The sequence below is a fragment of the Sclerotinia sclerotiorum genome, genomic scaffold, assembly GCF_000146945.2.
Source record: "Sclerotinia sclerotiorum 1980 UF-70 scaffold_28 genomic scaffold, whole genome shotgun sequence".
Taxonomy (NCBI): Eukaryota; Fungi; Ascomycota; class Leotiomycetes; order Helotiales; family Sclerotiniaceae; genus Sclerotinia; species Sclerotinia sclerotiorum.
The window spans coordinates 175,987-191,715 of record NW_001820808.1 but is presented as its reverse complement, the minus strand read 5'-3'; the positions used below and the strand labels follow the sequence as shown (position 1 = coordinate 191,715).

At 41.6% G+C, this 15,729-nt stretch overlaps 5 protein-coding genes across 5 annotated transcripts; 2 read left to right on the top strand and 3 right to left on the bottom strand.

Moving 5' to 3' along the window:
* Window positions 1-250: 250 nt before the first annotated feature.
* On the top strand, window positions 251-2,209 carry SS1G_13961 (hypothetical protein; the record flags this gene model as incomplete). The annotated part of the gene is made up of 4 exons (XM_001585051.1): window positions 251-629; window positions 677-974; window positions 1,036-1,415; window positions 1,467-2,209. 4 exons carry the CDS (start codon window positions 251-253, stop codon window positions 2,207-2,209), a joined length of 1,800 nt encoding a protein of 599 aa, XP_001585101.1.
* A 587-nt stretch (window positions 2,210-2,796) lies between these two features.
* On the bottom strand, window positions 2,797-4,525 carry SS1G_13960 (hypothetical protein; the record flags this gene model as incomplete). Its single annotated transcript, XM_001585050.1, has 5 exons — window positions 2,797-3,007; window positions 3,094-3,208; window positions 3,306-3,727; window positions 3,780-4,313; window positions 4,359-4,525. 5 exons carry the CDS (start codon window positions 4,523-4,525, stop codon window positions 2,797-2,799), a joined length of 1,449 nt encoding a protein of 482 aa, XP_001585100.1.
* A 1,342-nt stretch (window positions 4,526-5,867) lies between these two features.
* Window positions 5,868-6,645, top strand: SS1G_13959 (hypothetical protein; the record flags this gene model as incomplete). Its single annotated transcript, XM_001585049.1, has 2 exons — window positions 5,868-5,981; window positions 6,052-6,645. 2 exons carry the CDS (start codon window positions 5,868-5,870, stop codon window positions 6,643-6,645), a joined length of 708 nt encoding a protein of 235 aa, XP_001585099.1.
* A 2,687-nt stretch (window positions 6,646-9,332) lies between these two features.
* On the bottom strand, window positions 9,333-10,048 carry SS1G_13958 (predicted protein; the record flags this gene model as incomplete). The annotated part of the gene is made up of 2 exons (XM_001585048.1): window positions 9,333-9,864; window positions 9,909-10,048. 2 exons carry the CDS (start codon window positions 10,046-10,048, stop codon window positions 9,333-9,335), a joined length of 672 nt encoding a protein of 223 aa, XP_001585098.1.
* A 1,157-nt stretch (window positions 10,049-11,205) lies between these two features.
* SS1G_13957 (hypothetical protein) lies at window positions 11,206-12,860 on the bottom strand (the record flags this gene model as incomplete). Its single annotated transcript, XM_001585047.1, has 2 exons — window positions 11,206-12,445; window positions 12,505-12,860. The coding sequence occupies 2 exons, from the start codon at window positions 12,858-12,860 to the stop codon at window positions 11,206-11,208; spliced, it is 1,596 nt and encodes a 531-aa protein (XP_001585097.1).
* Window positions 12,861-15,729: the final 2,869 nt, after the last annotated feature.

The following is a 15,729-nucleotide window of genomic DNA, read 5'->3' as shown; positions in this document are numbered from 1 at the left end:
TAGTCCCGCCTCTCCCGACCTTCCAAATCGAAATGGAAATTCTCCCCGAGGAAAATTTAGTCATGCCAATATACGACGCGTACCCCATTTTTGTACCATGGGTCTCATCAGGGATGGACGGCTATCTGGATCCTGCATGCATCTCGGTTTGAATATTATCTTATCTGATCTTTTTGATCTATTCTTCTGTTTCCGCATGTACTTACATTTCCGTCTGTAGAATTCTAGCCTTTTCTTTCTTCCTTTCACAATGCAATCTCTGTACGAAATCGAGACTGAAACTCCTCGTTTGTCTATTGTTCAGGGCGCTTCAAGTCCTCCGTTGTTAGACCTTACTCTTGGGGATCTTCTGGATCAGCAAACGAGGCTTCGTGCTGGATATGAATGCTTAGTATGTCCGTCTTTTGGAACGAGATGGTCGTATGGAACTTTGCAGGAGGAGAGTGTTGCTGTGGCTCGTGGTCTGTTGTCATTGGGTATAAAATCGGGTGATAGAATTGGAATATTGGCGGGTAACTGTGCGGAGTACATTTCTGTTTTCTTCGCCGCGGCTTATATTGGATGTATACTGGTGGTTTTGAATAATACTTACACAACACAAGAGGCGAAGAACGGGCTGAAACATGCTGGTAAGATGATTTGTGAGGTTCTGAAGATTGGTGCTGATAGATTTTAGGTTGCCGAATATTGTTCACCGTACCCAAAATTGGAAAGCAGAGTACTGAAAGACTCATTTCAGAATTAGGACCTTTACCAAAGGAGAATGGAAATTCTGAAGCTTTGGAAAGGGTGGTGATATTGAGAGGTTCTCGAGATGGTTTCGTGAACTATGATGGACTGAAACGTCAAGGTCGAGCAAGTTCAATGGACGAATTCGAGAGAGTAAAGAACACGGTCAAGCCGGATGATATCGTGAACTTACAGTTCACAAGTGGATCGACAGGAAGTCCCAAGGCAGCAATGCTTACACACTTGTAAGTCCCACCTCATGTGGTCAGCTGCAAAAAAATAGCTCCTTCTGACAACCTTTCACAGTAATTTAGTCAATAATGCCAACTCAATCGGCGACCGTCTGGCGTTCACATCCCAAGATATCTTATGCTGTCCACCACCACTGTTCCATTGTTTCGGCTTGGTACTGGGCGTTTTAGCAATCATAACACATGGTGCGAAAATCATTCTTCCAGCGGAAACCTTCGATGCTTCTGCGGTACTGCGGGCAGTATCAGATGAGAAGTGCACTGCACTTCATGGTGTCCCAACCATGTTTGAGGAAATTCTGAGTCTGCCACGACCAGAGGGTTTTAATTGTGATAGTTTGAGAACGGGGATAATAGCTGGTGCACCAGTACCGAGACCTTTAATGAAGAGATTATTGACGGAATTGAATATGCGGGAATATACATCTAGTTATGGTAAGTCAGGATCATAAATGGTAGGCGAGTGTAAATTGACGAAGTTGATAGGTTTAACGGAAACTTCACCAACTTGCTTCAATGCCTATACTTACGACACTATCGACACGCGTCTGACGACCGTTGGGCAGATCCTTCCACATCTTCGTGCGAAAATCGTTGATCGAGATGGAAATATCGTCCCACAGGGCGCAAGAGGAGAGCTTTGCATATCTGGATATTCTCTGCAGAAAGGATATTGGAATAATGAGGAGAAGACGGCAGAAGTAATGGTTAGAGATAAAGATGGAATCTTGTGGTTAAAAACAGGTGATGAAGCTTCTTTCGACGAAAGAGGATATTGCTCTATCACTGGGCGTTTCAAGGATATTATTATTCGAGGCAAGTTATCATTCAATGAGGGATGTGAGCAGAAAATTAACTATTCCCCAGGTGGTGAAAATATATATCCCCTCGAAATCGAAACTCGTCTCGATGCCCACCCTTCGATCTCCCGAGCGATAGTAGTTGGCATTCCAGATCGCAAATATGGAGAAGTTGTCGGCGCCTTCCTGGATGTGCGAGAAGATTCGGCGGCAGTTAAAAAGAAGCTTTCAGATGCAGAAATTAGGGATTGGACAAGAAAAGAGTTGGGATGGCATAAGGCACCGCACCATGTATTTTGGTTTGGAGAAGAAGGATTGAAGATGGAAACTCCGAAGACGGGTAGCGGAAAAGTTAAGAAGTTTGAGTTGAGGAATGAAGGAGCTCGAATTGTGAAAGAGAGGAGCATGATTCCTAAGCCTAAGTTGTAGATTAGACTACCGGGAAGGACAAACTGACACTAGGGAATTTTTATTGGGTATAAGGTGTAGATAGATTATTTTTTGTAAATATAGTGGTTTCTAGTATATGATCTCCATGTCGGCACTTGTCCCCGACGGTAGCGCGCCATCAACGCATCCAGCCGTGCTTAAAATTAGCCTAGCATCATTACATGCTAAAATGTGGATGATCGATCTAAGCTTTCAGATAAGGATGTGGACCAGAAGTCACCAACACTTATTAGTACTAGGTTCGGTACAAGATAATAACAGACGGATAACAGTAATGGTAAAGCAAGGACTTGGCCCAAGCCAAGGAAAAGATTAAAGAGCAACAACGACGGCACAGATGTTATTCAAACTTTAGACATATAAATGCGTAGTGTCACTTGGATCATCCTCTATATCGAGCCCTCCGGAACATATAACGTAAGACTGCTGGACACCCATTCATTGAAAAAGACGAAGAGATATTCAATTGGAGAGAGGAAGAATAAGGTATCATTTCACGTAGAATTGACATGCTTCCTCAATCTATTACGGCCAACTTCCAGGACTCGACAGACGATTCTTTCAAATCAAATAGTATATCTCCAGAAAGTTGCGTCATCTCCCTCATGTTGTTGTTCAAGCTTCATTTCCGGTGTATAAGTATCCGCCGTAAGTCCTCTCTCCGCATCTCGAGCATCCCTTCGCGAATTTTCTAATTTGTAATAACTCATCATGAAAGCTGTTAGAACGAAAGCGACGAATAACATGCCGAGAAAAATTGCATGTCCTTCAATGAACCTGAAATTAATAGGTAGTAAGTATCGACCTTCAGCGAACTAGTAATTGCTAATAGAAGAATTGCATTGAAGAAGTTTAGATCTTACCTGGGACTGTCCACGGAACGATAGATAAAAGCTGCCACAATACCCCCAAAGTTGGCGAAACCAACAACCATGCCGAAACCAACTCCTCTTTTTAAACTCCCACTTAAATTGTTTCCTACCCAGGCCGTTATCAATGGAGTAGTTGGGAACACACCTAAATGATTATTACCATCACTATGTGTTTGGATATGGTGACTATATGCTTTACATACCGACAGCCGCAAGGAAAGCGCCAGTGTACTGAACAGGTGTTTCATGGCTTGAGATAAGTAGCGCGGATCCAGTCATAGCCACAGCTAAAAATCCGAGGATAAATATTCCTCTTTTTTGCACTTTGTCGGCAATGAAGCTGACTGATATTGTGAAGAAACAGGCAACAACGTAAGGTGGGACGGTCATGAGTTGGGCCGCGTTACTGGTATAGCCCATATCTTTAACTATAGTGGGCAGAAACAAAGATAATGAGTACAGTGGCGTGGCCATGCAGAAAGATATAATCATTTTGACATAGATTTTCCAATCTTTCAATGCTTGCCACACGTATTTTGAATTCCAATCATCCGAAAGAAGGTTCCGATCGTTCACAAGCCGCCTCAAGACCTCTTTTCGCTCTAAATCGGAAAGAAACTTTGCACTATGGTAGAGTAAGCTCATACATAGCGACATATATGTAGATGAAAGCATACTTATCTGGATAGTCTCCAATCGCCCAATACGATATACAGCCAACGCAAAATGTAAGAAGACCTTCGATAATGAAAATCCATGACCATCCATCTTTACCACCTGTTCCAGACATTTCCGAAATTCCACGAGCAAATAGCCCACCAAATGCACCTGCAGCCGTAGCCATAGCAAAAAATAATGCCATACGGAAACCACATTCATGTCGGGGATACCACATCGTGATATAGTAGACCACACCAGGATATAAACCACCTTCTGCAATGCCTAAGAAGCATCTAGCAACAAGCAACCCGGCAAAGTTATGTACCAGGCCCTGGCAAACCATAACAACGGACCAAAACAACACGATCCCTGTCAACCATATATTCGGACGAATTCTTTTAATTATCATATTGCTAGGAACCCCTACAACGACGTAGAAAGGGAAGAACACACATAGAGCAATGTTATAGTCGAGACCAGCCATATGAAGATCCTTTTCCAGTCCTTCGAGTCGCGCATTTCCAACGTTGGTACGATCGAGATAGCAGACCCTGATTGGTGTTAGCAATTATAGACATACCAATAAGCAGCCCTACAGATATATTGCAGCAAGGATTGGCATGAGGCGAAGATCAAGCTTCTTGACCAGGTTCTTTATCGCAGTGTTATCAAAGCCAATTGAAGTAATAGTATCACCGGAGTGAGACTCGGATATCTTTTCTTCATCATTGATCTGGACTTCATCAGGTACTCTAGTATTCATCCTATTGTGCCCAATTGAAATCCTTTCTTCGTCATAGTGAAATTGTAATCCGGCAAGAACACCTGAGCTTATCCTGTGAAGGGTATTCGACATATTTTTGAAAGGTTAAGGATTGAATTTGAGGGATAGAGTATGAATTCTAGCTTTCGTCCCGAAATCTGTTTTGGCTGTAGTGATTTCCTTATATAAACCGTGATACTGTGGGAGATGACTCAATGTATGCACATTCAACCTTAAAAGCGGAACTGGTACGAATCCCGAAGAAGTTATACAACATAGCAGCATGCAACGCAACCAGGTGTAATGAGGAAAGAAGAAAACATGACGTATTCTCCATGTGGATCTTTCCATTGAACGATAAGATATGTAACTATCGTATATTGTCTATCATTCCATTCAACAGCTAATAAGAGAGCTTAGTGAAGCTTGCGTAAAATAGCATATTCAAATGTCCCTTTGAAAATTATCGCGAAGAACACATGCATGGGAGGTCAAGTCATGTGTTTCTCCGAAACAACCTGCTGGAAGGGGATGTCCACACTTTGAGAGGTTTTAAGAATCCTCCGTTGCGCAAATTCTCGGATACAACGTGACAGAGATATCAAATGTCTGAAACCAGACGTAGGTAACCCTGAGAAGACAAGGCGCAGATGAATGCAATTAAATAAAGCAAGTATTTTGAGAGCAGATCCCACGATAGGAAAAAAAATTGATTTCACATTGCCACGATAACGGGAGATGTCCTACACGAGGACCTAGGACATGGCAGCGATTAGTCGTAATATTGTAGTAACAAGACTAAAAACTTGGAAATGCAAATGTTCACACGCCCACGGACACCTTGTATCATAGCACATCAATAGACTCAGCTTGAATGCAATGTGTGACATAAACACAACGTGGTTACTTTGGTGACAAGATAATTTGAGGCCTTGGACAGGTTTCTGTAAAGGGCTCTAACACTGACATGCCGCACCTCGATTTGCCAGAGGGATGTGACATTTCCGGTAAGGTTATAACTTTCATGCTGCACTTGCTGAGCCCATGGTCAATGATATATGCATGGGAGACGGTGAAATCAGCTGGTGGGGTTTCGAAGAGGCAGAAATCAACTAAACCGGACGAATATTGAATTTACACTGGTATCTCAAAAACTCCGTGATCAGTGTGTGTTGGATGTGGTTGGCAAAGCGCATCCATGAGCTAAAAGGTAGTTAGTTCTGACGTTTTTTCTTGGCCTCAGGCATAAACTTCAACGAACCTCGTCGCGTATCACAACTCAAAGACGAAGTCACTTGTTTTCTGGAGTCCAGCGAGAGTCAAAATAGGGACACAATTCAACATGGCTCTACCAATTTCTCCGGGATTAACGCCAATGGAAGTTGCATTTCTATGTGAGAGGGGAATGGGTACAGTCGTCCCTCGACAAAGACTTGAGAGTCTCGATTTATTAGGTGTAAGCTACCCCTCCTACAACAAATACAATACTCAAAAACTCAAAGCTTATATCAACCTTCTGCCTCTAGGGCAAGACACCTTCTCTAAGACCACCGCATCGTGCACCTTTACCTCTATGGCTCGCTCTGTTACTCAAACGACAACGTCGCGCGAATATCCTACCACCTCCATGGCTTCATCCCCAATCTCTCGATAGAATCCTCAAAATGGAAACTGATAATCCCGAAGGCTTTTCCCCTCCTCCTTCTCTAGATCCTCGCACACCATCCACAGTATCTCCCCCATTCCTTCCTTCGAATACGGCAGATTCTTCACCAGATTGTTTACCATACCATTGGATTGATATGGGCGAAATATTACTAGAAGCTGCGAGTGATGATATACAGGATCCGGATAAGGTTCGAGAACTACTTAGAGACTTGAGGGAAGTGAGAATGGCGAAAATGAGGAGCAGTACGCTGGCGGTCGAAGGAGGCGGCTTGACTAGTCTACAAGGTGTTGGTGCAATGGAGGTTAGTGAAGGACGAGGTTTCATTACAGGGGTTATGGATGGGCTACGAAAATTAGGAGCTTCTAGAGAAGTTTCTAGGAGGGAAAAGGAACAAGAAGGTGCTGAGAGCGGAGGTGATGGTAATAGTGAGGATGAAGATATGGAGTTATGATTAAGGTGAAATTGGTTTTGCGGCATTCATGATATACTGCATGTTTTATGAGCATCGGCGTTGGAAGGATAATATGGTATATACCAGGTTTGTACTGTATATTTGGATGATGGGCGAGAGTCTTACGCCACGAAGGCTATGATGGCTTGCTAGATTTACAAGACTATTTAATATCTCGTGTGTGGTGCTAAGTTCACGATCGGGTCATGCTTTTCATGATTCTTTTTCTGCAGGATTAGGAAAGACAGGAACTTCGTTCTTGTTAGACTCTACATTCAATCCAGAGAAATACATTGAAATAATCTTCATCAAATGTACAGAGGGACAGGCTATAAATATTGCTGTACTGCCCTTTTCCGCTGGCAAATTATTTTTTGAGTTTAAAAAAGGAGATAAATAATAAGGTCATTTGGATAAATGTAAATTTCTGATCTTTTTGATATACTGTATATTAGTATTTGATGTGTAGTTAAAGAATTAGTAAGGATTCAAAAGGGAGAGAAGTCTTTACTCCGTAGAGCCCGTTTGGTGGGAACCATACGGTATTTCGCGATTTACATCCCTGAAAACAGATTCGTAAGCAAGTACGAATCTTGATCAAAACCACGCTAGAAAAAAGTTTATTTGATCGACGGCTTACGGAGCATAGTAATCAAGGGATAGTGGAGAAAATGGGGTATTCGCTTAATCATTACAGATGAAGGGATTTAATAAATTTATTCCGACGTTGTCAATAAAATCCTGGATTTTAATATTTTTAAAAGAGAGAGTGTTATATCAGTTGAAAGCTGAAGATTATATCTATTTGAGTATTAGATTTTCAAAATTTATATTGATTAAACATTGAAATATTGTTAAGTGATTCTGAATTTTATTCGACGAGGTTCATTTAGCGTCAAACTTCGAATAGATCTAACCTAAATGGGTACTACATTTCACTATGATCAAAATAACTTTTCGTATTGAATCTTACTGAATCTTTGTTTTCTTGATTCTGTACAGGAGTGGTTTACCTTACTTGGATAGAATCACATTTCGGGATCCGGCAATCGAATGCTGTAGAGGCTCGACAAACTGGGATACTACTTAACGGGATTGTTCCAAGGCTGGGGAAGCCGAAGAGCTAAGAAATGGATACTTTGTAGCGTCTATTATCCACTTTTAGCTTATATCCTTTGATGTTCCGAAATCCTTTAAGGCTAAATTTCGAAAGCGGAGTTCAAATTAATGCTAAAAGTGGACAATTTCAGCGCCTCCTCGAAAAGTGCATCCGAGAAAGATTCAACGAGACTTGGCGACCATTTTCTGAGGAACATGCAATATAATATTGTGGATTAATGCTAAGAAGTTCACAGGTAGATTTGTAAACTGCGCTGTATAATGTCCTTAATTTGATCCCGTAGAATAGACAGAACTATCCACATAAACACGATATACTCGCCTCTGTATACTACTAGCGCTACACAGCCAGTAATACTGGAGACCAGAAACAAAATGTACATCTAGTAAGGTACATTACAGCAGAAACTTTAAGTCAAACCCTAGTGACGTAACACGGCTGCGGAAGTAAAAGGTCCGAACGCTAGGAATGAGTTTATTCCTCCTATAACTTTTCAGGTTGTGATTTGCATAAAGATCCGGAGGTTTATATTTCCTGCCTGTACCATAAATCACTATTGTGCAAAAGTGCAACGGTAACGAGGCTTACTCTGTGCAACTCTGTCTCCATTTAATGTCTCACTTGGGACAGTAACAGAAGTTGACTAATCCAATAAAATGATATATTGGAGAATATGAAAATAGTGTAACTAAATTGCGAGTGAAGAACTTTTCAATTTAGTATCATTAAATTCATTTGGTGTGGTGCAATCAATTTTCCACGCGGCCTATCGTCTTTCCCTCCCTCGTAATTTTCTAATCTATTACCTAGTTTATCATCTAATTAGGTACCTATTGAGAGCTTCCAGTGGTAATCCTCTCAAATTATCAATCGTAATGTTTTAAGTAAAGTCGTTCAATAATACCACAGGCAAATCCCACTATAATTTCTATCATTGCTATGTGCAGCGTTAATTTGCCTTCTTGTAGCTATCATTTACTTCTTTTCTTCTGCCACAGTACCGTATTTCTGATTTTTCGTAGTACACTATCAAATTATACTCATTCTATTCTCTTCCTTTGTTTAGTTGAATTGCGAATTCAAATTCTTTAGTCCGCTATTGACTATGTTTATATTCTACTCTACCCCCTACCCAACTTCTCGATAAGCGATGGTTAATAAGATCTTACAACATAAGTCTTACGTAACCTTAACCAGTTTGACGACAGGTCTTGACATATACACTATGAGATGAACACCAAATGCGAGGAGAAATTAAAATCAACATGTGATTAACAAAAACCTGTAGGGGTCCGATTGCAGGTGGCTCATTTTCTTTTCAAAATGCTGAAATATAATGTGTATTATTGCTAATGAAAGGATGATTGAATTATTTAGCCCTCTTACCTTATCACATCTACTTAACGAGCGAACACGGAATATAAATCATTGAACAAGCAAGAACCTGTCAACACTCATGCACATTCAAAATTGAAATCAATACTGCTCTCTCAAAAAACTAAAACCATGCATTCATTACTAATTCTCAGATTCATCAGACTCATCTGGCCTTTGCAACCCTAAAATCTCAAACCCTAAATCTAACACCTCGTTCCACACCCAGTCTATTCACACTGTATCTCCTCCTAATCCTTAACTCCCTCTCCACATCCTCTTCATCACTATCTAATCTGCATCTCTCTTTCCCAGAGTCTCTTTCTCTTCCACTACTCTCTCGCTTGCGCCTAGTAACGTAATATACTGTCCTTCCCGTGCCTTCAGCTTTATCTATATGTTTGTCTTTATCTATACCTCTGCCTTTTTCCCTCTCTCTAGAGCCTGATGTAGACTTTGGGCGAGGACTCCTCCTCCTTACATAAATGACTCTTTCTGTGCTCTTCTCTCTTTCTCTACTTCTCCCTCTTGCCCTATCATCTTCAAGCCTATTTCTATCCATATATTCAAAAACTCTTTCACTCTCCCTCTGCCTAACAACAGGTTTCGGCTTCGGTGATGGGGTCCGGGTTATATATTCATATTCCACCACTCTTTCCCTTTCCCTACTTCTTTCACCTCTACTCCTTGTTCTCGTGCTCTTCTTTTCCCACTCCGGCCCTGACCTAATGAAATCCTCATAATAAGGTGTGGGTGTCCTATCCCTTACCCCGCTATTTTTTTCTCGGCTTCGGCCTCTGCTTCTTTCTCTCTCATGGGCACTCTGATAACAATAACGCCGTCCACCATCATCCCGCCTTTTACAATAAACCCTGGCATCTCTGCCCCTTCTCTCCTCACAGCTCCCATCGTTAACAAAAACTCGTACCGTATTTGATGTGGCTATTGGAACTGATGGTGTCGGAGTATAATAATAATATTCTTCGTACCTGCCGGCCCCTGCAGAGCCCACATTTCGGTATCCTCCCGAGCCATAATGCCGCGGAGCCGGGGCAAATGTGCTACATGGACTATATGTATACCGCTCCGTAGGATTATTACACGAAATAGATATATCAACCTCTAATTTCCTCCTCCCCGAGTCCGGATGCCGTATTAGGCGCAGGGGTGGTGCGGGGGAGGGAGACGATGATGAAGAATGGGGTGAGAATGCGTGTGGGGATGGAGATGTATGATGTCGTTCTCTTCGTGCTGTATCTTTATGTCTTGATGTTGATCTCGATCTCGATATTGACGATGAGTAATAATGGCTGGATCTTGAAGACGAACGATAAATGCGTGTTACATGGATCTCGATCGTTCGGGACATAGTTTTCGGGAGATAGTTTCAGCGATTAATTCTTGGAGTGTGAAGTGAGATAGAAGATGTATAGGGACTGAGAAAAGAAAAGAAAGAAAAGAACCGAGAGAGGTGAGAGGTGGGTAAGCACTCGCTTGTTAGGGTAATGCGATCTATATGGGAAGTGGTTCGATTGGTGGAAGTGAATAATTGAATTTTGAAGGGGGCGAAATGTAATATACTCGTAATATTGTAAAACAGTATGGATACTGTGGTATACAATTTTCGTCCTGTTGATTCAGAGCAGCGAAGGAGTGACCGAGATGGACGAAGATCAATACGGATTTGGTACCTAGTATCTATAAACGCTTGCTTTCTCTAGGTATTCGGAGTTGTACAATCCTCTTGAAGTAGCAACTTGAAGACATTAATGAGTTTCTGTACAAATCGCATTGAAATATGGATGGCATTGTGGTTCTGAGGAAATATAAAATGGAACATATGACAGGAGTATTTATGAACACCAACCAAAAGTATGCACAACTAGCCCTGTGAAACAAAAGAGATCTAACCCGAAAGAGATCCAAAAACAACACCCACAAAAGAAAGAATCAGAAAACTCAAACTTGTCCAACAATATAAGTACACATCCCCCACTCCTTAGTCCTCAGGCGCATACATCCTAGATCCATACCCTTTGATCCCTCTATCTCCACGACATTCATAGCTAAACGTTGACCCTCTTCAATTTAACCCACAACTCTGGCTTCACCCAAACCACAAACATTTTATTCCTCTCCAACCAAGTGTTGAATCCCTCGCCTGCCTCCAAATCGAAACTCCAAATAACATTTCCAAGCAAGGTTCTTATTTCCGCATATGCCAAATTCTTACCTATACAATTCGCCGGACCCAAACTAAAAGGCTGCTTTGCCTTTTTATCATCATTTTCAAAGATTGTAGGATTGATAAGTTTCATATCTGGATATGTAGTTTTGAGTTCTTCGACATCTTCGACGCTGAGCCAGCGCTCGGGATGGAATTCCTCTGGTAAGTGAAAATTTTTGGCAGAATAATGAGCAGCGTAGTAGCTAACGCCGACGGTTGCTCCAGCAGGAACAAATTCTCCGGCGATAACACCCCCTTCTTCAGGCACTATGCGAGGCAAACTGGTGGGGACGGGTGGATACATGCGGAGAGCTTCTTCGAGAACTGCGCCGAGGTATTTGCATGCAGCGAGGGAGTGGAGAGTAAGATCTTTTTGGGTCTTGAAGGTGCTTCTCATTTCGACAGTCAAATTTTGAAGGACTGTTGGGTTTTGAAGAAGATAGTATGTTACGCCGTTAAGAAGAGTAGCCGTCTTATTCGTGTCAGTACTGTTTGAAACAAATCGAGGAATGAGGGGATGTAATACCGTTTCACTCCCAGCGATAATCAAAATGTTTGCATTTTCACGGATTTCATCACGAGTCATCCCTTTTTCCGTATCATTGTGCTTCAGAATATAGCTCATGAAATCCGGTCTCTCTTGCTTACTATCCATTCTTCGCTCCGCTTTCTCGCCCGAGAGTTTTCTATGCTCAAGGAATGAATTTACCATTTTTTGTGGAAGGAAAAGATCGACAATATAAGCAAAAAATGGGTAATGTCTGAGCTCATTCATTATGGGGTCAATGCTGAGAATTTTGAAGATAAGCTCGATCCATGGGTGCATTTTTCCGGTTTCGACACAATTGAAAGATTCCCCAAATGCGAGATCGCCGATTAAGTCAAAGGTGGTAAAGTTGTACCATTTGCCAAGATCAATGCTATTATCCGAGGTGAGAGAAGAGAATTTGATGAGTCCAGAAATGAAATCTCGGGCATATTCTTGGATGAGAGGCTCCTGAGATGTGAGGGCTTTGTCGGAAAAGGCGTGCGTTTGGACACGACGTAATCTTCGATGAAAATCTCCCCCAGACGTCACTCTTTCATTGCAAAATGTCAGCGCTTCAAAATCTAGTTTTAGATGGGGTGGACGACTCACATATTGAGTGGTTGATTTGGAGGAGTTCCTCGTTCAGCCAGATTCTTCTCAAAATTCTTCTTGTGGTGCCCTTTTACAAAACCATAAATATCTTCGAAGGCTGCAGACGAGTTGTATTCTAGAAAGTTGGGAGCAACTCTAACTGCATCACCATATTGATCATGGAGTTCTTTTATCTTCATTGGAAGTTTCCCCGTGACCCTGTAGTAAGTCATGGGAATTCTAGAAGCTGCCCATAGTTTCGGTCCTGGGAATGATTTCAATGGATGGACAAAGAGGTTATAAATGACATAACTAAGAAGATAGAATGAGGATGCAGCAGCAGTTGCTGCTACAGCGTTACCGATGGAATACATTTTTGAACTACTGGAGCTCGAGTTGCTTGAATAATAATTGCTTTGTGAGTTGGAACACTGTTGACTTATGTATTCTACCGACGTATCGGTTCTAGCCCCTATGATTTGAGCCCGACCAATGCGGTGCTCAGTTCCAAGTCCGGTTCCCCTTGAGATTTGTTCCTCCGCCGACCGTCCGCTACATTTTTGAAGCCAACATTGCAGATTGACGAATTAGATGTTGTTAATACAAAATACTTTTATGTTGACAAACGGCTTTCAAGCGATTGGAGATGGAAGATAGCCGGAATAAAACGGCGGAAAGTACAAAAATATGCAATGGTGGAGTGATACCGGAGAATAAGTTGTCGTCCGTCTTTCCTATGGCGCCTGGCCATGCAGACGCAAACAACCCCACAGCTCTTGTGTTAAATATATAGGTATACAATTTGATAATGCAAGGCGATAATGGTGCAATGAAGCTTTGACATTCAATTGTTGATTCATTTTTATATAACACTGAGATAATATATAATTCTATTTTTCTTGAAAATTTATGAAAGTGTATAATATTTTATTATACAGAATACAAAATCTTAAGGGCTAATTCAAATAAAGAATCTACTACTATTCCGTTCAGAAAGTACAAAACACTTTTCTATCAAGGTCTAAACATTGTGGGGAGAAGCCTCCAGGTCCTGAGAGAGTATAACACTTGTTATTCTTAACATGATGCAAAAAGTCTAGAAGGTGAAGCGAGTACGAGAAGATCCCCATGGGCTTTCAACCATTTTTTAGTATTGTTTGTTTGTTTACAAAGTGGAATAAATAGAAAGTACTTGATTTAGTGTTCGGCTCCCTCCCCTTCTCTCCCCTTTTTAAACCTACATAGGAAGTGTTTTTATACTTTCTGACAGCACGCTAGTGCGGCAAACCCTTGAGCACATACCACAAAATGAGCGGGGTAGTGGCTCATATTTAGGTGGAGTGCGATATACTTCCGACTGCACGTCTACTGTATTCCGTAAAAAATTAGTCAACTCGCTTTGAGTCTAACTGTATTCGGTTCTAGTTTTTCCTGCTCCTACAGCGAAGGTTAATGAGAAAACTCTACAAATTATCCGCTTTTCTGATTCTTCCAAATATACTCCGTACGTTATTCAACTTTCCCAGCTCTACATCAACCGCATTAGACCCATAGCGAGTTAGCTGAGTTTGCGTGGTAGTAAGTGGGGTTGGGGAGATCGATTCAGGGTTTTGTCCCAGCCTACTGATTAATCATCTAATTCCACGGAGTATCGTAAAGTTGGAGGTCGTCGATTAATAATCAGTTGAGGTTATGTGTGTGGTGGTCAGCTCACAGAGTTACACTCGAGTAATGAAGCAACTTATCGGGTAACGGGCTCGGATATGACATCATCCGCATCCGGCTCCTTTATGAAGAAGCGGTCATATTCCTCATATATTATGTAAATGCATTAGTCGTTCCTTTGAGGTATGTATTATTGAGTCATAGAATGAGGAGCTGCAGAAAGACTCACTAACAAGAGGTCACACTAAGCCCTTTCAAGAACAAAGATTCGACAGTGCGTCAGGGTTTCGGAGTTGAAAATTCCGATAAAAATTAATGGGATTCATAAAGTCAATCGGCATTAGAATGCCGGTACATGAGATTGAAACAACATCGGAATGTAAATTGATTCCGCACCCTAACCCGGTGTCGATCATCTCCCTAAAAGGGTTTGGTGTTCGTTCGAGTTTATGCGGTAGTGTAACGAATCTGCATACTGCGGTAAAGCTACTGCAGGCAAAGCTAAAGTTTCATCGTCCAAAAACAAGAATCACCTTCAACAGAAAGAGATTGATATCTCGGAAGTAAGTGTTCACTGTTTAGATATACTTACCCGAAGGCTAAATAAATTAAAGATCTATTTATCCTAAATCTCTACCTCCGTACAGTACAAGTCAATAATACATCATGACTAGTATTAAAATGACATGAATTTTGCTTCAATATTCCTACTGGACTAAGTTGTGGAGAAATGATCGATATGATGCTACATAGACATATGACTGAAACTAGGTACGGTACTATCAGTCCAAGTTTTCCAAGCCGCCATTCTTGAGGAAATATTGCGTTCGCCTGAGGGACTAACCTGTTCAATTGTTCTCGACACTATCAGTCTCCGACCCTAAGCACGACCGACCAGATGATTTTCAGGTATTGTATGGAATAGATAGAAGATCCAGAATACTAAACGAGGAAGTTTTAGCCGAGAAGAGAACCACACTTACGAATGCCGGGTCTAGCGAGCCTAGATTTAGATATAAATTTCAAACTGCTGTTGATAATATTCCAGCATATCAAAAAATTGTAGAAGTGCTTGCCGATACTTCCTTTGACTTTTGAGGGTTTCAGCATATTGATCTTCAAATCAAACTTAAGAACAAGAATTCTTGACATCATTAAAAAGTCTGCTGCAAAATGTTATTTTTTCTACATCAATATTTCTCACCCAAAAAGAACGGGAAGCGAGATCTGCCTGTCACTTTCACATCATAGCTAGCTTTTTGGTGGTGGTAAATGCCATTCATACGTCCTCGACCTGATCATCCCTCCATTACGAGGAAAGAGAACTCAATGACGGGGACCACCCAATCGAACTTCCCAGAAGTGATCTTAGGCACTCCATGCCAAGTGAACCACACTGAAAAAACCCATGAAAGAAGCAATAGCCCGCCATTCATCCTCTCCAGTCCTACCCCCTCCCAACCCTTCAACTTTCAAACCCAGAGCAATACCTTGAGCTCTGATGATCCATTCAAATCACCAATCAATCGCCCAACGCTCCAATTCAATAATAAACGAAGACGACAACCCAGCCATTCA